This window comes from Amblyomma maculatum, chromosome 8 (assembly GCF_055883805.1).
Source record: "Amblyomma maculatum isolate TAMU_Amacu chromosome 8, ASM5588380v1, whole genome shotgun sequence".
Classification (NCBI taxonomy): domain Eukaryota; kingdom Metazoa; phylum Arthropoda; class Arachnida; order Ixodida; family Ixodidae; genus Amblyomma; species Amblyomma maculatum.
The window spans coordinates 48,542,088-48,567,058 of NC_139351.1; the positions used below are offsets into that span (position 1 = coordinate 48,542,088).

Genomic DNA, 24,971 nt, shown 5'->3' on the forward strand with positions numbered 1-24,971 from the left:
ATCAAATGATGTTTTGTTTTCCTCTCCATCCGTTCCCTCTCAGAAGTTTTTCACTCTCCTGCCCGGTTGCCTAGCCTCCGCAAGCCAAATTGCCCCTTCTCCTCTGCATTTGGCAGGAGGTGGGGCGTGGTACTCTGTGTGCACGAAAGTGAAACGGGTGAGGAAGAGCGCACCGCTGCATTCAGTCTGGCTGTGGCAAGGGAAAAGCGCACAGCGAGCGGCGGACATAACTAGTGCTGTACGCCCATCCTTCACTCGTCAGTAAGCGAGACGGACCCAATGGACGTCGTTGCGATTCTGACGTCAGCCTCGCGGCTCGACGGGCCAGCCTAGAGAACGGGGAAACTGGTTTCCCAAAGGAAAGCATGAGAGATCTTCGATTTGCATTTTTGCAGTGCACGTCTCGCTATAGCATTTTGCACAGACTATCTCCAGTACCTGATCTAAGCATTGGGCTCCTTTGCTCCAGGTCATACCCTCGACAGTGGCCCTTTAAAATCACTGCCCCAAGACTGCTGCCTCATTGAGTGAGACAGCAACACAGCAACAGGTCTTACGTTGTCGCATAGAAAGACTGCGATCACCATTCGTCAGTGAATAGTGACGTATGACATTCGTGTCAAAAAGCTGTGCTGGTGCATGCAGTTTTCTTGCAAATCAGTTTGTGGCAGCAATGCGGGCATTTTGTTCTTTAGCCTTTTTAGAAACTTTACAATTTATTGGCTGTACTTTGTATTTTTTCTTTTTTTTTTCTTTGAAAACTCAGCAGCCTTTCTCCAGCACTTATTTTAAAATGAATTTTTAAACATTGGGTGGAGGGATGAATATTTTCTAGGTGTGGAATATCATTTCTTTTTTTTTTTTTTTTCAGTGAAATATATGACGTTCCTCTGCAGTTAAATGTGAGGAAAGTTAACCTTGGCCATTTTTGAAACGAGTAGCTCATGCAGCACTAATAAACACACAAATGGGCACGAAGTCATGCATTGCCACAAAAAGCAAACACAAGCTGAAGCTAAATGATCTAGCTGCGAGTCACAAACAAAAATGTTAGTTTAGCATTGTTTCAAAATTTTGAGTATCTTCATTAGCTGCGGAGAAACCTACTCACCCAAGTGCGAACCCTATGCCAGTAATAAGTGTAAGGATATGCTAGAAAGGGGAGCCTTCTGACTGCAAAGGCATGTCTAAATACATAGATCATCATCTGGACTATACCAAGTACAGGGCGAAGGACTCGGCCATATTCCTCCAGTTAACCCGGTCACGTGCTAGTTGCATCCACTTGACCCCTACGAACTTCTTAACCTCATCCACCCACCTAACATTCTGCCACCCACTGCTACGCTCTTCTTTCCTTGGAATCCAGTTTGTTACCCTAAGCAACCATCAGTTGTTTTGTCTTCACACTACATGTCCTGCCCATGCCCTTGCTGTTAGTCATAATCTGCGAGTGCTTGCCAAATGCGCTCCATCCCAATCTTGTTCTTCCCTTTTCATGGTCCGGATCTGCGGTTACTACCTGTCCTAAGTAGACATATTTGCCTACCACTTCCATTGCTTTGCTACCTAATGTAAATTGCTGTTCTTTCCCGAGGCTGTTGAACATTACCTTGGTCTTCTGCATATTGATTTTCAGGCCTACCTTTCTACTTTTCCTATCTAGGTCATCAACCGTTATTTGCAATTCATCTCCTGAGTTACTTAGCAAGGCAATGCCATCAGCAAATCGCAGATTAGTGAGGTATTCTCCATCCACCCTTATCCCTAACTGCTCCCATTCCAAGTCTCTGAATACTTCCTCTAAGCAAGCTGTGAATAGTACTGGGGAAATCGTGTCTCCTTGCCTAACACCTTTCGTTATAGAAATTTTGTTGCTTTCTCTATGCTGAAGTATGGTTGCTGTGCAGCCACTATAGATATCTTCCAGTACTTTCATATACGGCTTGTATACACCCTGATTTTGCAATGCTTGCATGACCACCATGGTTGGTCTTATATAACTGGTTAACTGTGACATGTATGCTTCAGTGTATTTTTATTGGCATTGTTTATTGAAATTGAAAAGTCAAATTGCTATACAATGCCTGTTTGCACTAAAAGTGGCATCCTTGCTGTTATCATATGGTAATGTACAACCACAGGCCAATTTAAATTTCAGCCCAGTGTGCCTCTAAGCAATGACTTCTTCAGAACTAAAAATGTGCACCGCTCAGTACAAACCTATTCCTTTGTCCTTTATCCTATTGCACTGTTTTTCCATCCAAAATGAATTACAACCAACTCGCCCAACTCGGCATCCTACCACAAATCTTAAACCCATGGGACATTACAAATTTAGGGCGATCAGGTTGATGTGGAGGTAAAGGGAAAGAGTACATCCTTTCGACTTGGCTTACGCATCAATGAGGAGCATATTAAACACTTCCATTATATATGAGTCACCTCTCCACTCCTCTCCTGCAGAAGAAAAGGGAGACTTCTGTCCCCTTCAACCGTGGCAGGTGTGGCAGAGGGTACAGACATACAGGAGGCAGTTTTCGCCTCCATAGTGTTACCAACACTTTCATAGAAAAAGAATCCCTGAGTTGCATATTTTTCCGTGAGCAACCTTTGTGCGGCCTTCTTTGCAAGTGTACCGAACATCCTGTGGCTGAAAGCATATCTCCATGGGCTGCTACCTCATTGTGTCAAAGCCTGCATACTTGGAAGTTTTTCTCGGTGCACATAAGTGATCCGAAACTTTGACTTTGCTGAGGTGTAGTGTGTTCCCTTCAAAGCTTTCTACAAATAAATTCAAAATAAACTTACAACTGCAGTGATTATCAGATAATAATGTGGTTTGAACATCCTAGCATTTCCAGAATGAAACTTTTCATGATGCATCAGGTACAGTGGGTAAGAGCGCAGATGGCTCAATGATTGTTACAGAAGGCTCCTTCGCTCTACGCGGTGTCCTTCGGAACAACAGTTTGAATGTCCGCAAGGTTTTTCTTGATAGAAAAAGGAATGTGTGTTGTCAAAGCCCGGTGCTTTTGATAATAACATATAGCACAGGAGGAGAGTGCTGAGTCGGGTGGCAGCAGAATGCTTTCTGGAAGCACAGAGGGCCTTTTCCATTTTAAACACTCATGCCACTCAAGTGTCTGCACACAATCTAATTAAGTTTCCAAGGCATCCTCAGCTCAGAGTTAGACTGCAGTCAGATGCCTCCAAAGGAAGCCCTCCAACCAATAATGCCGGCCAACTGTCATGGTGGTGGTTTGTAGGGTCTAATGCTTAACCACTCAGTCTAAGAAAGACGCAATAGATGACGGCTCCGAAAATTTTAACTACCTGGGGTTCTCAAACATGCACTGACATCGCATAACACACGGATGTCTTGCTTTACACCTCCATCGAAAAGCAGGCACCATGGCGGGGATTCAACCCCGCATCCTTGGGAACAGTAGTTGAGCGCCCTAACCACTGCACCACCACGACGGGGCCAACTGATATGAAGCACTGACATGTGCAAGGGGGTTACTTGACCATGAATGATCTGGATTAACTACATCACAACAGTTGGTTGACACAGGTGGCAAGAGGGCCTCTTCCTTAGTTCTGCGTGCAGCTCAATGTGCGTATGTACAAACTAGACCCCTGTTTTAGGATAAAATCTTATGTCCTACATCCCACATTCACATTGTATGCTGGAAAAAAATGCTGCAGCTTATCTTGGCGAGTGCCAATAATGTAATTCTGCTATATGCACCAGTTTTCTTTTTAGATATCCAAAAAGTTCACCTGCAGATGCACTTGCAAACTTTCTGGTGGTCAAATAACAATGCCATTGATTTATAGCACTGCTAACCCCCTTCCCTGCAGTATTACACAGCCCGCAAACCAAACATAACAAAAAACAATTGCGAGGGACTTTAGCGACTAAAGTAGCGAAAGGCGAAAGCCTGAGTGCCGCATTCTTCTAAGCAACTGGCACTAATTATTAATTAATTAACCAATTAGTCACTAGAAATATAATGAGTCATTAAACAAGGGCTTAATTCATCATTATTCAGTTAATTAATGTCTTACCTAATTGGTCATCAATTAGCCATTAATACAGTTAGTCATTAATTAGCAATTGGTCATTGATTGACATATGTCTATATAAGGCACACATTCACGCATACTGTGGTGATGCTCTGTGTTTGGTCGAGACCTCTATGATGTCATCCCGCCTCGGCCAGTCAGAGCCGCCGCAAAAGCAGGACACATTTTGTCCACGACAGCATGAGCCATTAAAGGCTTTCTCCTTAAAATGGAAGGATAAAAATTTAGGAGCCACTTTTAACCTTCCTCCACCTTTAAAGGTATGGTGTGACAGCATTAATGGATAGTACCACCTGCAGCCCCTTTAAGAATCCTCATGTGCATTATAGGTATGCACTTTGCAGCTCATTTAATACTAATCCTCGTGCTTGGCGTCTGATAGCCTAAGCTGCTTATACGCTATCAAACGTAACACAACGCTAATCCCTTCATTCATGGCTCTGTTGTCTTGCACAAACACTTAAGCATAAGCCATAGATATAAGCCTTGCTTTAACCAATCCATGTGAATGTACTTGTGCGGCCCAGAGGGTGTGTGCTTAATTCGGAATTTAAAGATCCTGGACGGTTCGATTACTGCCTCAAAGGAGCTGCCTGAGTTGGCAGCTTCTGCAACTCAGTGATGTCACATGGTCTCGTGACTTTGCACGAACTGAGCCATTCGCAGCGTGGACATGTCCCCTGCCAACTACCACCTACCAGAGGCAAGCTCGCGATTTTTTTCACCCACAACGCTGGCACCCGATCTTCTGGAAAAGACGGCCTTTAATTCTGTTGCGTTAAAAGCTATTGGCGATAAACCTAGTAGGCATAAGTGATGGTAATGGAACAGCATGATGATGAACAGAATTTCTCATGTAATCTTGTGAGCAACTTTTTGTGGTGAACAAAAGCTGAGATGGATCCCAGAGTCTTCAAGTCTGCAGCCACAGCCTACTCACCTGGACTGGCAGGTAATATTAGTAAATCCCAACCACTGCCACACAAAAATTACTGGGATGCTTATGTGATGGTTAGATTTATGGGGTTTAATGTCACAAAGCGACTCAGGCTATGAGACACCATAGTGGAGGGCTCCAGAAATTTAGACCACTTGGGGTTCTTTAACGTGCACTGACATTGCACAGCACACGTGCACCTTGCTTCTTGCCTCCGTCAAAAAGTAGGTGCCGTGGTGGTGGTGATTCGATCCCAGATGATTTGCTTCAGTGGCCAAGTACCACTGAGTCACTCTAACGGGGCTGTAAAACTTAATTCGGATCCATTATCTATGGCATGCTTCACAGCTCACGTGCAGTTGGATGTAAAACCATGCTTACTACTCCTCCCATGCTACTAAATGAGAAAGGAAACTAGCATCAGACAAAAAAAAACAAAAAAAAAAAGGAAACCGGGATGACTACTGCTAGGTTTCTGAAATGAATAGGCAAAAAGAATAAATTTTCTTGTTTTACTACAGCCCCTTTTCCGTTTTAGAGCAGCAGCAGGCATTACTGGCAGGACCAGTGAAGTCTATATAAGCAAATGAAAAGGACATCTACACAGAGCAAAGTCAAAGTAGCCATTTAATAGAGCGTGCGCGGATGACTCATCAGCGAAACTAGCCATGCAGAGGTAAACAGACAGTACAGAGCACAGACTTATCCATGTCACCCATATTAAGGAAGCTTCCTATACCATGTTCTGCCCAGTTAGGAGCTTTGCACTTCTAATAGTGTAACACTGCCTATGACGATGCAGCAATGGATGCAATGCTGTCAAGTTCTTGGGTGATCGGCATCAGAAAAAAGCCAGAAGACAGCAGCAGCAAGCCGGCAGCAAACAAGCAGGACTCACTGCTTTGCAAACGAGACGAATTGTAGTAGCACTTGGCTTATGGCGTATATGGTATCATTACAATGATCAACAGACGTTGAAAAATTTCAGCAATAAGTCGATGGCTGTGCAAATTATAGAACTGGCAGGTTTCAAACTACCTTGGAAAAATCTACGAGTGCAAATGAAACGCCTCCTTCCACAATTCAATGGGCAGGTTTCTTATTATTATTTTTTTTTGTAGTGAGAGCTACATTGGCCACAGCCTTGCCATTTCGCCGTGTTGGTAGCTGACAGTTGACATGGCCGAGCACTAACGGGATGTGAGGCTTCCTGACATTACGTTTGGCAGGAGCTGCAAACTTGGGTCTTTCCTTTCATATGGGAGGGTGATATCACAATCAGCCTGCCAAGACCTTTGCATTCACATTATCCCTAGGCTACACAGGCATGTTCATATTGTTATGATGTAGAAGATCAGCAGTAGCACAAGAGCCGTCCTCGCACTAGGCCAGCTATTTATTTACAGTCGAACCCGGTTATATCGAACCCGGATATATCGAATTTTGGTTATATCGAACTCCCGAAATATCCCCTTGAAAATCCCATGTAAAAGTATAGGAAAGCCGCGTCATATATCGAACTCAATTTCACCGGTCGTTCGATATATCGAACTTCGCGCCACGCACTGGAAAGTGTGCCTTCCCCAAAGACGATCGCATCACCCTTGGCCGTTTGCCGCGTGACATTTTCAAGCCACGCGCGGAAGGAATGAGAGGGGACAATTTGGCGACGGCTGGTCTGGGCAGCGCCGCGCCAATTCCCCGAAGGCGCGCGCATCTGCAGTTGTCGTTTCCCGCGCGCCAGCACATGACGTTTGCAAGCCATGTGCGTGGGTGTGCCCATTCTTTTGCCGAGCTATCTCTCTCCTTCAGCATGCGCAACGCATGCGCCAAGCCAGCTCAGCCCGTTTTCAGACAGACATCGGACGCTTTATCCAGCGTGTGTTGCGAACCCTCTGCGTGGGGCGGCGCGGCGGCTGACGTGGCTACAGCGCCTGTGGATGTTAAGAAGCGGCAGCTGTCTCTCTCTCTCTCTCTCTCTCGCTTTTTTGTTTTTGTTTGCGAGAGTCATCCTTTCTTATCGCTGTGCTGTACGCGCGGCGTAGCGTAAGACATGGCGGCTGCGGACGTTTAGAAGCGGCAGTTTTTTTTTTTTTTGCGGGGATGTTTATTATTTTTTTTTTTTATCGTTTATCTTTGCATGTATGAATCAGCGAAAGCACGCAGCGAAAGCACGCGGTCAGCTGCTGCGATCATAACGCCCGCCCCAAGCGCGGCGTGATAAATCGGACCAGGCTTGTGCAATCAAGCCATCACGGGCACTCTGCCAAGTTCGCTCCCCGCCACCGCAGGAGCTATCAAAAGATAAACACGCGCCCTGACGTTATCGCCGCGCAGCATCTTGGCACGCTGCCAATGAGCTGTGGATGAGACGACCGAAACTGACTGACGTGCCATAGACATGCAAGCGAAAATGCTCGCGATTTCTGCCGCCACGGCGACACAGAAACCTTGTTTTGAGCTGCCGCGGTGCTCGAGCGGCAAGAGGGACGCAGTTCCAACGAGTTTGAAAATTTTCGCTCTGTCGCTGCCGCTCGTCGCTGAGATCGCTCAGTCGCTTGCATGTGAGCGAGCTGGCCTTAACGCATTTTTTTTTTCAAACTTTCGGGTGCAAAAGTGGAGGGTGGGTTCATTATGCGAGTGGGTTGATTACGCGACAAATACGGCATCGTTTTTTCGCATCCTAAGTGCCGTCACAAGCCGATTTCTGTATATCGAATTATCGATATATCGAACTATTTCGCGATCCCCTTCGAGTTCGATATATCCGGGTTCGACTGTATTTATTTCAGAAATACTGCCAGCCTTCATAGAAGGCCTTAATGATCAATCACCCTGTTGTAATGTTGTGCTGCCTTTTTGCTTGTCGCCACGTAACAATATGGCTCGGTTAAAGAGGGGCTTTATATGTTGGCTGGTAGCTTACGCTATCACGTCATCGCAAAGGTGAGAGTGAAAATAGAGAGAAAGAGGTGCTGAAGTAGAGGGCTTCGGACCACTGTGCGATAGAGATTTTCGCCTCATCGCAATTCAGTAGTCAAAAGTGCTCCCTATAACATAAATAAAGCTAGAATTATAGATTAAACCACTATTCGCAAAAGCTATGTCTTTACTTTCAAGCCGAACCTAAGCGTGGCCATGCAGATAGCTCTCGCGTAACTCTAGGTTTAACCACAAGTTACATCACAGCTAATTTTTTTCTGCTTGTTTTTGTCCTTCAAACAACATATATCAAGGAGAGAGGAGTCATGACAACACTGCAAGAATACACAGGTGTTGACACTCGCTGCCTGTCACGGCACAGAGGGCGCAGAGACATGTTCACTCTCTAGTATGTGTGCCAACCACAGCGGTGCAGAGGTGCTGATGATGCGAAGAGGTGGAAGAAGCAAAGTGTCATGTCCTGCTTTTTCTGACATTTCAAGGAGCATTAACCTATGTTTGGTGCTGCAAGTGTGTGTCACAATGATTGAATGTTAGGTTCTTTGCTGCACTGGTTGTGGTGGGCGCTACGCATATATTAAAGTTTTCCTTAAAACTAAGCTCTTGTGTCCTGGTTTGGCGACTGTTGCACAAGCTGCAGTCATGGTGTGGGCTGAGCCCATGGAGGGTTGTTGCGGTATATTCATCTGGTGGTTATGAAGTGCTCACTGCTGCTGTAGAATGTGTGCAAGACCCAGTCATGTCCAGAAGTCGACTTGACCTGATTATGGGCATAAGTGCTCTGTACACAACTGCAATTTGGGCAACCTGACGCAGGCTCTTTGACCCGTTTATCTCTAAGAAGCGGAGTAGTTAACCATGTGCTCAGCAGTCGCATGGATAAACCAGCAAAAGCTTACAGTAAATGCACTTTGATAAAGAGCTCCAAGGATAAGAAGGCCGAGTCCTAATTCCAGTTGCACTATTTATGCAGGCTTAGCAAGTGAAAAATGCAGTATATCATAAAAAGGAGGAGTGTGTGAATACTGAAATTTTCAAATATGAATATCGTGGGAAAAAACAAAAAATTTAAATATAGCAAACATTGTTTGTTTATTTCAAAATTTGCATAATGTTTGGAAATAAAAATAAATTACAAATGAACAGAAGTGCATTTGTATACTGAAGTATTCAGTATAAATTTTATACAAGGTTTCATATTGGGCACGAGCTCCACCACTGGTGCGGGCGGCGCTAGTGTCGACATAGGAGAGCAAGTGGGATCCCGTGACTCCGCTTAGTGTTGCTGAAGCACGCGCTCAATTGAATTTGTGCGTTTTACAACATAAAAGTTGCGGTTTTCTCCGCAGTTTTGTTTTTTGGTCTGTGCCAGCACGACACATTTTCATTGTGCATCGTCGCTGTGGTTGCTGTAGTTTATTTAGGCTGTTGACATGGTCTGTTACTGCTCTGTATATGCGACAAAACCGAGAGCACGCTTTCATTTCTACTCGAAAATTTAGCTGAGGGAAGCTTGATTGAACAAGTTGGCAATGTGTATAGAAGTGTGTGGCCATTTGTGTGCGCAACATGCATTTCATTGAGCAAGATTTCACCTATATGGAGTTGGAGAGTTTCGTGAGTTGTGGCCAAAGGACTGGAATTAAGGTTTTCATTGTAGCGCTTATCACTTGTGAACCTAACGAAGTCTGATTGTTGTGCGGGATAGAAAATATACTGGCTTCTTCGCCGATTAGTACCTACCCAGTGCCATATAGTGAGACATGTTTCTAGGAAAGTCGAAAAAACAGGCGGAATGGTGAATATCTGATGGTGTACGAGGTATAGATTTTCAGGAAGAAAGCTTCCCCTTCAGAAGTCTGTTAACTGGCTGAAAGATAACTTGTTTTCGCTTCCTGCTGATAAAGGAGGTTTTGTGGTTTTGGACAAGGATGCATATGTATCGAAAGGTTTGGATGCTCTTCTCGCTATGCCTGAAAAACGCAAAAACATCAAAAAGAAAAAAAAAAAAAAGAGCAGCGCTTTGTGTTGTGTTCTCCTTTCTTGTCCCATCTTTCATGCTGTAACTATGGAAGATCATCACAAACTTGCCCAACAGCTAGCTTTAACTACCCAGAGCAAGGAATATTCGTCCGAAAGTGAAAGTGGGGAGGTGTTAAATGCCTTCTTAATGAAGGCACTGATGCCCGAAACTAAACATTTCTGCTGCCATGTGCAGCGGTACGCATTGTGACACGCCTTAGTAAACTTCACCAGTAATGCCCAAGGACCAAGAAGACAAATAACCGTGCATACCACGATCTGCTTACGCAAGGGCCAACAAAACTACGCGAAAAACAAACACCTACCCGAAGTCCGAGTGGCAATGATCGCGGTCAGTGTGCAAGAAAGAACACACCTTGGCACAGTTGCTTTAAAAGATTTCTTCGCTTCATCCCCACTTTAAAACTAGACTATGGTTCAGCCGAATGGCGCCACTTCTGCCGAGACTGTGCGAAGTGTCTCGCATCTGTCACCACCTGAGAGCTCTGTTCCTCTAGCAGAGAAATATGATTACCGAGCAAAGCAGAGATGTAGCGGTACAGAGCGTAATTTTCCCAAAATGATTACCGTGGTTTATGATCACTTATGTGACTGGATGTGTCACATGTTCACTTTCCTTAACAACAGCGACAACAACCCTGCAGGTGTGCGGCACCTAGCAGTAGTTCAGACTCGCCGGGCTTTGTTTCGACAGGTCACAGACTCTGTGAAATGCCTTCTTGCTGAATAGATTTGGCCTAATGTCTCAAATAGTCTTCAACAGGCTTAGACCGAAGTGTATATGCAGAAAATAAATTAAGCATTAACGCGCAGCTAAACTGCCTAGAAAAGCATCACACAGCAACAGTTCAAAGCGAGTTATCCCACTTACTGCGTCACGCGGCACATCCAAGAGGCGGCACCACGGAATGTCTCCGCGCCCAATATCAGCTTTTTTTATATGACGGAACTGCATGAAACTGGGCAAAGCTATTATACTGCTGCAGATTGCTGCAAACTCTCGCTAAGTCGGCCTTCAAGGGACTAGAAGAAATGTCCGAATTACCTGAAGTTAAGCTGAAATTATTGTATGTGCCTGAGAAAATTACTGAAAGTCATTTGCATCGCAGTAATTTCATGTGATGAACACCTGTACAATAGATGTCTGTGCCTGAAAGGAAACCGAAGTAAGAACGACATTTTTTTCCGGCTTCACTCTGCGCACTGCCGAGAAGTGCTCTTTACAAAAGAGAAGGTCCCTTTGCACAAAACAGCCCCATCGTGTTTTGAGGATGCTGTACTGCCCACTGTGGAGGGCTCCAAAAATTTCCACCACCTGGGATTCTTGACACTGAACACTGCACAGTGAACTGACACTGCACAGCACACAGGCGCCTTGCTGTTCGCCTCCATCGAAAAGTGGCCGCTGTGGCCGGGATCCGATCCCGCATCCTTGGGCACAGCAGTCGAGTGCCCTAACCACTGCACCACTGTGGTGGGTCTCGAATATTTAGGGGAAACCCCCAAGGTGGAGCAGATTTGTAGTAAAGGAGTAATTACTCATTGATGTTCACCCAAGCGCAGCCATACGGCTATAAACGAAGGCTGTAAGCTTTCCTTTGTAGCCGTTTGGCTGTACTTGGGTGGACGTCATTGAGCAATTACTCCCTTATTATTCACCTGCGGCACAGCTGCCACAGCTCTTCAGCTTCGCAGGTCCTTTTCCTGTGGTACCATGAGTCTGAGATCCTAAGAAGCACAAACAGTGGCAAGCAAGATCTGACTGCGTTGTCAAGGGGAGTGTCAACACCTGAGTATAATCTTACACTGTAACCATGACTGATCTCGTGGCACACTAAAACAATTTACAACAAAGCCTACCTCACAGTCATACCCTGAAATTCAGATGTACAGCCTCGTCCACTTCTAGCTAGAACACGGTCACTGCTTTCAAGGTGTCATTGCATCCGACCCGGCCACGCAGTAATCTAAAGTGGCTGGCCATGTGAAGCAGCACATCCGTGTCTCTGTGTGCTTGCATCGCTTTGCATCGATATCTGCCTGCGTCAGATACGTCGCTTTAAAAGCAGTGACCGTGTTCTGGCTAGAAGTGGACGACCCTGTACAAGCAACAGTCAGCAGTTCCTCTGAAAAGCTAACTTGCATATCTCCTTTTACTGAATTCGATTAATTAGTGCCATTGATTCACATGATGACTGCTCCAAGATATTGTAGGCAGCTGTTGTGATGAGTATACAGAGTTCTATCTGATGTTCTGGACAGAAACCGTTCGCCAATGCAAATTATGTGCCCTATAGAGGATAGAAAATGCCTTTGGCAAGAAGAGTCATCGCCTCCTTACCCCTGCTCACGGGCAACACAGCCTAAACTCAAGTGTGGGCTTTAGGCCTGGGCATGAAGCATGAGCACAGCCTCCTACCACTCCTCTCCTCGACCTTAATGTGGGAACAGTGCCCACAAGTCCCCACTCCTAAAGATGCGTCTTGCGAGAGCGATCAAAGGAGGCTCACCCTGTCGAGCAGTGCGAGGACATCGGTCAGCTCGGTGACACTGAGCAGGGTGGAGCGTAGGGACATGAGCAGCACGGATGCCACGTGAGGCAGGATCTTGGCCGAGCCACCGATGACCTTGTCCCACACCCTGAATGGAAGCCAAGCATGGTGCCATAATGAGTGAGTAATAGTTATGATGACAGCCATGAGACGACTGACTGATGAATCTGAGAACAGTCTGCTGGGCAGACATGTTCCTATAAAATGAAGTATGGTTTCAGTGACCATCACTAACAGTCACTACAAACAAATGAATTGCAGCATTATACAGGCTATGCCTACTTAAAAGCACTGCACGTGTTACATATTGCTTAACAGCCACAGTAAGAGTTCAGGTGGAAGACAAAGAAACTGTTTGCATGTCCTAAGCTGAGATAACAGCAAAACTCCACATCTGAAAGAAAAACTAAACGAATGCAAGCATAACATCTGCGACAAAAAAAGAAGTAGCCATTGGTCTTATCTACTGCACATTGTGGCACGATCAATTCTGAAGGGCAGTTTGCATCTACATTCAAACCCACTTATAACAATACCAGTTTTAACAATGTATCAGATATAACAATGGGCAGCCACTGCATTGTTAGGTTTGCCATATGTTTTTATGGTAAAATAAACTGCTTACTAGAATGTTCTTATTATACTATCAGTTATAACAATCAAATATAGTCACTGAAAGTGAACGAAAACACGGCGACCACAAAAACCTGCGTGCGTACGCGGAGACGCCGACAACGCCGATGCAGCGACAATAAAAGAAATCGGGACAGAGCGTGACAAGCCAATGTGTTGGTCGGGTGCACCGGGGAAGCTTGCATGCCACGGAGACGTGGGAGAGGATGGAGCACTTTCTCATGTGGAGGAGTAGGGAAGGCATAAGGCATTGCTAGGCATGGCCGTTCTGAGGGACAGGCACTCTACCAGTGGCTCTTGAACATCCGTGCAGTGAACCTGCCGATTAGTGGCCCGATTTTAGTGGAGAAGACGAAGCACTTCGCATACCTCCCATGCAACACCGATTTCCAGCCTGGTGGTACTTGGATTCAACGGTTCAAGGGTAGACATGGAATCATCTACGAGGCAGCCGTGGGCGAGGCAGGATCGCTCGACATCGAGGCTAGGCAGAAGTATCTTGGGAAAATACTGCTCTGCATCCGAGAAGCATATGCGGAGCAGGACTTGCACAATGGGACGAGACTGGGCTGTTTTTCCAGATGCTACCATCAAAGATGCATGCTGTCAAAGGTGATCCCTGTCAGGGTGGCAAGCAAAGCTAACTGCGCGTGGTGACAACATGGACGGCAGCAACAAGTGCCCGATCTTCGTCATAGAAAACTAAGTATTCTCACTGTTTTCGTGGTGCAGCGAGGAACTCGGTTCGCTACCGCCATAACGGGAAAGCGTGGATGGCATGCGCAGTGGGTGGTCGAGTTTGATCAGAAGATGCAGCGCGAAGGCAAGAAGGTGGCATTGGTGCTCAATAATTGCACTGCGCAGCAAACAGCTCAGAAGCTCTCGCATGTGGAAGTATTTTTTCCTCCCACCTAACACCACTGCAGGCTTGCAGCCTATGGATGCAGGCGTGACTGCTTGCTTCAAGGCACTGTATCGCCGACGTGTTTCGAGCAGCCTCGCGCTGAATCTCGACATTTCTGTCCGAGCACGGCGACCGGCACCAGACTTGAAGATCTCGCTCCTGATGCCAGCACAGTTAATTTTTGGAACATGGACAGAAGTAAGCTCCTCCACTATGGCGGACTTCGCTGGGGATTGCCGGCGATGTGGAAGGTTGCGAAGCTCCTGCCAGCACATCAATGACGGAACTTTGGTCTAGAGTGAGTGGTAGTGATGGCGACGCGTCGAGACTTGAGGAATTTTTACATGCCGATGATACAGTCAGGATAGATGAAGAGCTGACAGATGAGGCTATCGTCGCAGCAGTCACTGGCACGGAGGATGGTGACAGTAGCAACGAAGACAAACTGGAACCTGTGCAGGTTGCGTCTCACCGGGAGGCTTTGAGAATGACCAACTCCCTGCAAGACTTTGTTTTCGCTAAGAGCCTTCTAGGGCACTATGCTCAGCAGTTGGATGCCCTGCAAAAAGATGTTCGCCAGATTGCCCTGAAACAGACAATGCTTATGGATTATAGGTTTCTTCCCACTACGAAATAAAAAGTGTAAGCTATCTCGTCCTCATGAAATGTGCAGTTTATGATGTTTTCTTTGTTTTTTTTTTCAGCCTTACCCGGCAACCCCTCTCCCTGCACTATCTATGCGCGTCGCATCTCTCCGTGCATTTCCAGCCTACGGAGGCACACACTTTCAAGTCGCTGCTCCAACGTCCTGCGGCGACTTTAAATTGCCTTGGAACGCCCCTGATTCTTCTTCTTCTTCTTCTCATTGGTGACAATGCCGTAGGCAGCAATCTAGTGCGCCTTTCCAACCCGCTGGTCAGAATAGCTTACCCATACCTCTGCCCGTTTCGATATTTCCCCAAAAAGAAAGAGGCTGGACTGCTAACTAGGGCGCTCTAGTTTAGCTAAGGGAGTTGACGAGATCAGGGCGCAGGCGCTGGGCGTTCCTCAAGCGACGGCTGGGATAGGAAGAATAAGAGAAAGCTTGAAATTATCTTGCACGATGCTTAGTCAGGCACATTATATGCTCCTTGGTCTCGCAGGAAGAGGGGGGGAGGGGTACACGCAAATCGAACGAAAAGAATTTTACTCATAGCCTGAGTCTGGTAGGACCTCTTGATTTATAGGAGGGGAAAGGCGCGGTGTCGTGGAAGTCCTGTCCCTGATGGTGCTCACCGCCCCTCCGCCAAATACTTGCATCCTGACAATTTTGCCCCGTTCGGTTCTTTCTTCTGGCAACGTTAAGTGGAGAAATGTGGGAGAGGCCTTCGCACAGATTAGCTTCGGGGCGTTCTTTGGCCTCAAGCATCGCGCGGAGCGAGGAAGAGAAGCGCTGCTAACGGCGGGGTTCAAGAAAATAAAAGCGTCTGTCACCACGTCCTTTTCCAGCTTTCCGTTTTTTTTTTTTTTTCGCCCCGGCAGACCGTGATGTTTCGCCAAGGGATATGGGCCATCAGGAGGTTAAAACGTCAAGCCTACCTTGGGAACAGTAGTCGAACGCTGTAACCATCCCTCGCAGTCCCCGTAGCCGCAACTGCAACCCCACATCCTAGAACGGCAGAGTGGGATGTTAAGCCCGGAGAAAAAATCACTAGTGAAAGTGGAGAGAAAGAGGAGCCGTAGTGGAGGGCAGCGGAGGCAAACACTCGGCTCCCGTCTGAAGAGACCATGTGTTTGCCCAGAGCGGTGAATGAAGCCCATTTATGCCCACAGCACATGCGACCAGCGCACGTGTTCATTGAATTTCTTTCCGTTCTCAAGAAGGAAGCGCCGCCCGCTTCACAGGCGCCAGCGCGAGGGTTAGAGAACAAAAGAAGAGCGCCGGCGCCGCCGCACTTGGAGCCCAAGAAAAGCGGCCTAGCATTGCAAAGACAGACAGACAGACAGACAGACAGACAGGCAGGCAGACTGTACGCTTCGACTCTCATCATCAGTGACGATGCCTAAAACGTCGAGAGCGCCTCTGAGTATCGACATCGCCATCCTGCGAAACAAGGGCGGACCGAATTGTCCTGGAGTGGTGGCGCCCCCGCGCCTCTTCTCTTTCTGCCTTGCATGGCCGTGCTGATTTCCTCTGCCTATCATTTCTTTCCACTCGGGCGCCTTACCCCGGCGTTTGGTTCATCCCACAGCGCCTGTTTCCCGGCCCTCTCCTGTTGACAAGAGAAAAAGCAATAAGTGGAAAGAGAGAAACTTTGACAAAATGTTGTTGCGCATAAAAAAGGCGCGCACAACACTAGACGAAGATGGAAAGGGGCCGAGGAGATCCAAACGTGCGTGGGGAGAGAGAATAAGGGAATCAGTTATTGATTGCCGCTGAGAACGTTCATGCGGGCGGGGTAGAAGGCCCCCAGGTTTATTCCCAACACGAACTTTGAGAAGAAGAGAGACGTCTGACGAAACGTCCCAAAGTGACTCAGGCTATGAGAGACGCCGTGGAAGAGATAAAAAAAAAAAGAAGAGAGAAAGAGAAAAAAAAAAAAATTGTAAAGATTCCGGGCACACCGCCGTCACAACGTTCGAACGGACCTTTTATTTCATCTTAAAAAGCATTAAATAAAAAAAGAAGGCGTAGTATCTTTCTCACTTCTCTGTTGTGTTCCTCGTGTGGATCTCCCTTTGAGAAAAAAGGACAAAAAGTTTGACAGATTATATGCCTGGAGCACACGATTTCCAGCTGCCTATGCTTCGCCCCTACTTTCCTTCTCCTCTTGGGCGGCTTGGGGCCTCCGTCCCTTGGTGCCGCAGCCCAATAATAAACGAAACGACGGCAACGCGCTTGTTTCGAGCATCAAATCTTTCTCCAGAGCAAGGGTACACCTTATGGTCCCACATAGGATTTTGCCAAAATATCTCTATTTCTCTATTGTCTGCAAATTTCTTCGCCTTCGACGGCGTACGGTATTGCCTCGTTTTTTTTTCTCTCTCTTTAGCTCGGTCGTGGTAATCTGGAGAGCGCGACCAATTTTCTTGTTGAGGAAGAACGGATCTTTGGACAAGGCATAAAAATCAACTGCTTCGGTGAGTTAAGGGACATTTACACCAAATTTCTCTTTCCCCCATAACTTTTGCCCTTTTCCGCAAGGCGTCTGATGCCGTTTGCGCAACGAACAGATCACCCCAAGGCTCAGTGCTTTCGGCTTTCAGACCCCTGGATTGTTGAGAACGAAAGACACTTTTAAATACTACAGAAGAAGGGAAGGGACGGCGGCCGCGGCAAGGCCGTTCTAGTCGGTTCTCGACGAACGGCTCGCTTCGGACCTCCACCAGATCACGAAAGGCCTGTGCGCGCAGAAGCTCGCCGTCATTTAGAACTCACTAGCTTCGGTGATTCACGGCCGCAGGGCAGCATGTGGAGCGAAAGCGTTTGGCGCGAGCAAAACTCGTTGTAGCCCACCCCTGTGACCCTGACCCATTCTGCACACTCGGTCGGTAGCCACTACGGTGCGTATTTTACCGGTGACGATGGTATACACGGATGGCGATGAAACCATTCACAAGAAAGAAGCATTTTCCGCGGCAGGGAGAGAGAGTGAAGAAATTTTCGCTGAACACGGAGCTTGCGTCTCAAGCTGCTCAGTATAACGCCACTTTCGCTTTGCTGCACGAAGGCCACCAGCTCAAAATTTTCACGCCTGAGGATTTTGAAGAAAGCGGGCGGGCTTCACTTGAAAAGTGTTTCCCTGGGCCAGACAGGCAGCATTCAGTGGTCGTCGTTCTTTCTCGATCTCTCGCTACACATTTTCCCTTGAGGAAGAATACAAGGAGCCCAACCAAAACCAATCCTTCTGCACACTTTATCATAGGCAGTGTTCCCAAAGCGAAATTTTGGAAGGAAGAATAAAAAATAATTAATTTGACCCAATGGATAAATTAAATTTAAGAGATTTGAAATCAAAACCAGTGCAAAAGTAGTAATGAAAAGACATGATTTCAGTGAGGTTTCCATTGCCATGTCACTTAATCGTGGCATCTCAATTTCAAGGTGAGGAAGTTGTTAGAAACTGCAAGTAAACGATGGGAGTAACTATGCCCCTCTACCAGTACATGAATGCCCTTTCGTCTAATTAGCGACGCGCATGAATGGTTCAATGCTATTTTCAATGTGCCTTTTTTTTTCTCTAAAAGCATTTAAAACTCCACACAGCACTAATCCAACACTTAAAACATACTACAAGGACATTTTGACAATTGATCTCATTTGTAAGGTTGTGTTGAGTCAGCTTGTCCATGTTACACTATGAAGACGACGCTTCCACCGCTTGAGACGTTATACAGACAAAGGTTTCGTGTTTGCTTAAAATAAGCTTATGCAGGCCCAGACCGACGTGTATATTAAATAAAAAAATTAATGTAATGTTAACGCGCAGCTGAACTGCCTAGAAGAGCATCCTACAGCAGCCGTTCAACGTGCGTTATCTCACTTAGTTTGTCACGCGGGCGCTTCCGAGAGGTGGTGCCACGGTATGTCCTTACGCCCAATATCGGGTTTGGAGTCATTGTCTTATTTGCCAGAGAACTGAATTAATTGTCCCACTCCTGTGGCTGCGATGTGATACAACCACCGTCTTGTCGTGCGTCATGTTTGCCTGTATAGGCGCACTAAATAGTACCTTTTTCTAAAACCACTTAGAGGCTAGACTACTATGTTTAGTCTCATTATTTACAACAAGCATGACATAACAATATGGCTGCTCACAATTATTTTATTATGTGCTCAGTAAATGCTGCCAACCTTTTTATTCGCCAGCATAAAAGACCGAAGGAAGAGGACATTGTCAAGGATTATTGAAGTCATCCGGGTTCAATGATAACACAGGATATATACTTTAGTTCAGAAAATGTTCTTTTGATGCTGACTTGTGCAGATGGTATAACAAGCGTTACTGCAGCTAGTGAATACAGTTCTGGGCGCTGCAATTTCTCCTCCCAAAATTACAAAACACTGAAGTCTTTGCTTATTATGGGCACTTCTTCAAATGTATAGAGCAGGCTCTGTACTTCTTCAATTTCAAGAGAACTGCTGTTGTCGCTGAATCCTTGCAGGCAGTCTTCCTCCCTTTCCATAAGAAATGCTTCAAGCTCATCCTCAGCTTGTAAGCTCTTAGTAGGAGATTCTGCTGCTGTCTGCAGTGGTACTTGATCGCAGCCGGCGATCCACCGAAGCTGCTTCCATGTGGTGACCCAATGCTGTTTTGCTCGGCACCTTTTCTCGTTGCTCAACGTAAAGTTACATCAAGGGTCTCATGCTGCAGTTCACCGGTTGCACAACTACTGTCATTCGCTTTACTGTTTTTTTTTGTTTTTTCACTTAGGGCCTAGTCAGAGGCTCCTTAGGTCCACTTCACTTTGACCCTCTTCTTGCTTTTTAAGGTTTTTGTCCAGACCCCCCGCGTCACCGCACAATCCTTGGACCACGTCACTCAGCAGTTACGTTTCCTTTCAACAGTGCACTTCTAGCTTTCAGTGCCACTTTCTAGACTGTCTTAGGCATTCGCATCAGTGACGCTGGATGAAGCGATGAAACACATTCTTTTTTTCAACACCCTAGTTGTATGGGCCGGAACAAGTAGCATGTGAATTAATACTCCTACCAGTAAAATCTCGTTACAAGAGACATGGTTACAAGAGACACTCGGTTATAAGAGACACTTGAAAATGGTTTGGTTGGTTTTCCTATGTTTGCTACGTTAGCAACATTGCATACAAGAGACATGGTTACAAGAGACACTCTGTTACTAAGGGCAACTTTTGCAGGCCCCTAAAGTAAATTCTTCATATTTAGAAGAGACACAACCCGGGTACGCTCATGCAACGCAGCTGACTTGTACCAACTTGAGTCGTAACAACTCGTATATGTGGCAGTTTAGATTTCCTTATCTAAATTCTGTTTCATATGAGTGTTCTTTCCGTTTCAATATGTCCCCGTTGTTTCAGCCACTGTCGAGAAGGGCCTTCTCTTGCCTGAGAAGTCAAAATGTCCCTGTTGTTTTAGCCACTGTCGAGAAGAAGGGCCTCCTCTTGACTGGGAAGTCAAGAGGAGGCCCCGTTGTTTCAGTCCCCGTTGTTTCAGTCCCCGTTGTTTCAGTCACTGTGTGACTGAAACGTTGGGACATTTTGACTTCCCAGTCAAGAGGAGGCACTCCTTCTCGGTTCCTGGCATATTGAAACAGAAAGAACACTCAAGAACACTAATTTAGATAAGGAAATCTAAACTGCTGCACATACGAGAGTTGGGAAAAATTGTCTCTGTAACGAGGTTTTACTGTAATTCCACTCAGTTCCTTGCTCCACCCAGTCTCCACATTTGAACATTGGAACTTCACTGCAGACATGTTTAACTTGCCAAGGGAGATAAAACAAGCAACATTGTTACGGAAAAAATGAAGAGAAGACAAAAAGGGAAATCAACTTAATAATCTTTGTGCTCTATACAACTCAAAAACAGACCAGTAAATTGTTGCCCAAGGCGGCCAGCATTGGCTTATCATTCTGATGTCTCAGTCAACCTAATTGCACCTGCTGGCGTCGCATAGCATATGGCTGCTATGCACATGCCATGTGACACATTGCGATGTCGTCGAACAATAGAAAAATAAAATGATTTGCGTGAAAATTGTTTTTAACAGATTCATCAGTTCATTTTTGATTTGTACATAATTACATTTTTATTCATCTAAATATGTACCCCAACTTACGAATTATACGCTATTATTTCACTGCTAAGGAACCTAGGCTCTTGAATGGGGCAACTTTTTCCACGAGGGTGGCAGCTGCACTGCGCCATCGCACAGTTCAGCGGCCACCCGTGTTCGGCATGAAATGATAGCCTCACACCTCAGATTGGTGTTATGCAAGTGGCAGTGTACTTTTCTTCGTTCTTGTCATATATTTGTAAGGACAATTTTTCGATATGGTTGTGATGTTTGCGGTGTGAAGTGGAGCTTTGGAAATAAGTGAGGAGAACGCTTTACAAGCGGCGATAAAAGGAAAAATAATGAAGACAATTTGCCGGCAAAAGTGGTTCGGAACCGTACCGTGAACCTGTTAGGAATGGTTCCTCGAATTTGTTCCAGTTTGGGTTCCAAGATGGCGAAAAATGTTTGGGTTCAGTTCGGTTCCGGTTCGATACTTTGGTTAGAAGTCCCACTGTGAACAGAAGCCAGTGCCCATTGTAGTATGTGGGTATTAGAAAGTGAGTGAGTGGGTGGGATTGCTGGAAAATGTATCAACAACCTTAGATATGCGGATGATACCACTTTAATGGCAGAAAGTGAAGTGGAACTCAAGAGACTTCTGATGCGCATACAAGAAGAGAGTGAGAAGTTTGAGCTTAAACTGAATATTAAAAAGACAAAGATCATGGCGTCTTGCCCTATCAAGTCCTGGAGCATCAATGGACAAGAAGTGGAAGCTGTGACAGATTTTCTCTTCTTGGGCTCCAAGATTACCTCGGAAGGAGACTGCAGCCATGAAATTAGGAGACGCCTGCTTCTGGGAAAGAGAGCCATGGCTAGCCTTGACCGCCTAGTAAGGAGCAGAGACATTACACTGCCAACCAAGATCCATATAACTCGTGCTATGGTCTTTCCAGCTGAGATGTATGGATGCGAGAGTTGGACTGTGAAGAAGGCTGACTGCCAAAGAATTGACGCGTTTGAATTGTGGTGCTGGCGGAGACTCTGGACTTCCAGAAGATCAAATCAGTCAATATTGTCGACCATAAACCCTGACTGCTCATTGGAGGGTCAAATTATGAAGTTAAAGCTCAGCTACTTTGGTCATCTGATGAGAAGAGAGGAGTCGCTGGAGAAAAATTTGATGTTGGGAAAGGTTGAGGGTCACCGGAGAAGGGGTAGGCAGCGAACGCGATGGTTAGATGGCATCCTCGAGGCGCTGCAGATGAAGTTATGTGATGTTAGGAAGATAGTGAGAGACCGGAAAGTGTGGCGTGATATGGTCCATAGGGTCACGAAGAGTCGGACACGACTGAACTGAACTGAACTGACTGGTGGGTGGGAACGTGAGCAGTCACAAGGTCACTGTATCGGGCCTGGCACCACAGGTCTCCAAAGTAGGCACCGGTCCGTGCAAGCCACACAGTCAGGAGGCAGGCAATGACCGAAGAATCCAATAAACGCCATTGCGGCTCGCCACCTCGAGCTTAACAGTTGCCTGCGTCGGCTTGCATGCCTGAGCGGCATAGTCACTTATGGATATGTAATGTATGATTTGGACGAAATTTACCAGCTCCGTCTTTCAGTCTCTCAGAGAACATCATGGAGCTTGGCACGTGCACATTCTTTGTCTCTTAGCCAGCATAAGAAGCATGTTTGGTGATTGAGATTGATTCCAGTGTGGATGGAGACAGCATGGTACATTATTAAAACTTGCTTCTTACCTGTCTGCATTCATTATAATCATGAGATCACTCACGCGACACATTGCAAGGTGGTTAGTAATGCCAGAAAATTATTAGGGGAGGCTTAAGTATCGTACAGAGCTGATGCGGTAGCATTGCCATATGAATATATTACATTGTTGTTATGTAACTGACTTAATTAGTTGTCATAACTGGTATTGACAACTAGTATCAAGTGGTACAGTTGCTAATTAATGGTCCAATTAATAAGGTATGAGATGGTTGCATAAGGCTTCCAAACTACTACACCAACAAATGCTCCTCAGAGGTGTATAGGTAGAGCACCTAACTATAGACCCAAAGGGCAGTGGTACAATTTTGCTGAAGATTTTTTCTTTTCCAGCAGAACTGCTTTTTTTTCTATCTTTTGAAGAACTTTGGCTGAGGCTACGACCCTGTAGATGACCTCACAGCCCTGCAGAGCTCCGCTATTTCCCATGCAACTTTGCCACTTGCTAGACCACCTTCCAACTTTACTACAGGATTCCCCGACTGGCTGAGAGGTTGATGACATCACATATTCACGTGACCTGACTGACCACTGATTGGTCAGTGGAGTAAGCGATGCCATGAGATCACACGGCCTGTCTTGACCAATCAAAGAGTTTAGTGACACAAGCCACCACCTTTTTCTCATTTATGTGGCCTCATACGCTACAGCATTAGTATTTTGGGGCCCTCACCTGACTAAGGCATCCTCGTCGAGGACCTCGGCAAAGCACCGCTGGAACCATGTTTCCAGGGGCAGCACCGGAAATGCCTTCACTCTGAGAAGCTGCTGGAAGAGTTCGGGGTCCTCTTTCTCCAGCGTGTCCTCCACTTGCTTCCCCTGCGGCCAGAGAGACACCGTGATTATTCACAGCGACTAGCTGTGCAGGTTTAGACTCAGAGGCAATATGGCTTTCTCACAAGTCATCTTTGGAAAAAAAGAAGCATGTTCTTTCAATTCTTGGTAGTAGTTGCAAAAAAAGTGGTTCTATGTAACAAATGCATCAACAATGGCCTGAGGAAAAATGTCACACGATTGCAAATGTGTTCAGGCAAAGTAAGTGTGGCATTCCCTTAAGAACACAATTTAAAACAAAGCAGTCAGAAGTGTTGCAAGTGCAGCAATCTCTGGGAGACGGCCACTAGACCAATGACCTCCATGATATTGCTCTCTTATTTCAGGTAATTCCCAGGCTCTGAAGATAGCTTTGTCATCAATACCCATGACACAAATTAGGCTGTCAAAAAACAGGAATCCAAGAGTAAATGCAACATCTTTTGGAACACCTGTTCAGTAGTCCTTTCTACATAAGGTTTAAAAAAAAAAGTTAACAAGAGGAATACATGATAAAAAAAACAAATGACTGAGCAAAGGCGTCTTAACTATGCTCGAAGCTTCGAAGCAAGGCTCGTTCCAGGGTTCCATAATAATTGGCAGTATAAATTATCATGCAACCTTAACAAAAGTAAATTAGGCAAAAATCTAAACTGAAAAGTGCGAATGCTTTCTGTAAATATAGAGTAGGATGCAAATATTGTATATGGAGCTGTAATTAAATTATATGTGTATCATTTAGCCAATGTTTTCTTTCTCCTGTCTGGTGGGCTTTAAATTTGTGCTACATCTCGCAAAAGTGCATTTCTGGTTTACAACTGTTCCACATTTTTTACTTGCTTTTTCGCGAGAATGATGTTATATCCCTCTCTGTTCTGTACTAATGTTTTTGTAGTGTTGTGTTGTGCACATGCTTTATCACAATAAATGTTGCGCCTTTCTTTCTTTGCTGTACTTCTGACTGACCTTCACTACTGCTAGCCAAAGTGTCTGGGCCCCCAGACCATGCCCCTACTGTTCTAACTATAAGCTAAAGAAGCTTGCCTGGACAGTTTTTTGGGAAAATAAACAAATCAATAAACTAGGAAAAAAAAAAAAAAAAAAGAGGGCCAATGAATGGTTGTTTATTCAGCTTGGGAGGGTAAACAAGCTCCCACACGTAACCTCTGCAGTAAACAAGATAGTAGTTAGGGATGTGTTTGGCAAAAGCCAGACATATCCCTCAGCAATATTACTACTACCACAAGGTACTACCACTACATGAATGCAAAAAAAAAAGAAGCATAAACGTTTCCAGCCTTTTGGTTCCTTTTGGGATGAAGAAATGACAGCGAGAGTTAGCCTGCCACAGCTTGACTTCGTCAAATGAATAAACTTCCAAATGAATGTGTCGGTTAGCAGCTTGGCAAACATGTTTTGACAAGTTTATAGAAATGCACTCCTTGAATATGCATCAGACACATCACACAGAATATTTTGCACGACTAATGTGAATGTGTCGTCACACATCCGACGAACATTGG

General features: G+C 45.7%; 1 protein-coding gene across 1 annotated transcript in view; it reads right to left on the reverse strand.

Annotated features, from left to right (window-relative positions):
* TBC1d7 (TBC1 domain family member 7) overlaps positions 1 to 24,971 on the reverse strand; it is a 37,399-nt gene that overhangs the window by 2,385 nt on the left and 10,043 nt on the right. Inside the window, exons 4-5 of the mRNA XM_084576268.1 lie at positions 23,309 to 23,454; positions 12,526 to 12,655 (exon numbers count right to left, since the gene is read on the reverse strand). Coding sequence (XP_084432394.1) covers positions 12,526 to 12,655; positions 23,309 to 23,454 — 276 coding nt within the window. The remainder of the gene's footprint in view (positions 1 to 12,525; positions 12,656 to 23,308; positions 23,455 to 24,971) is intronic.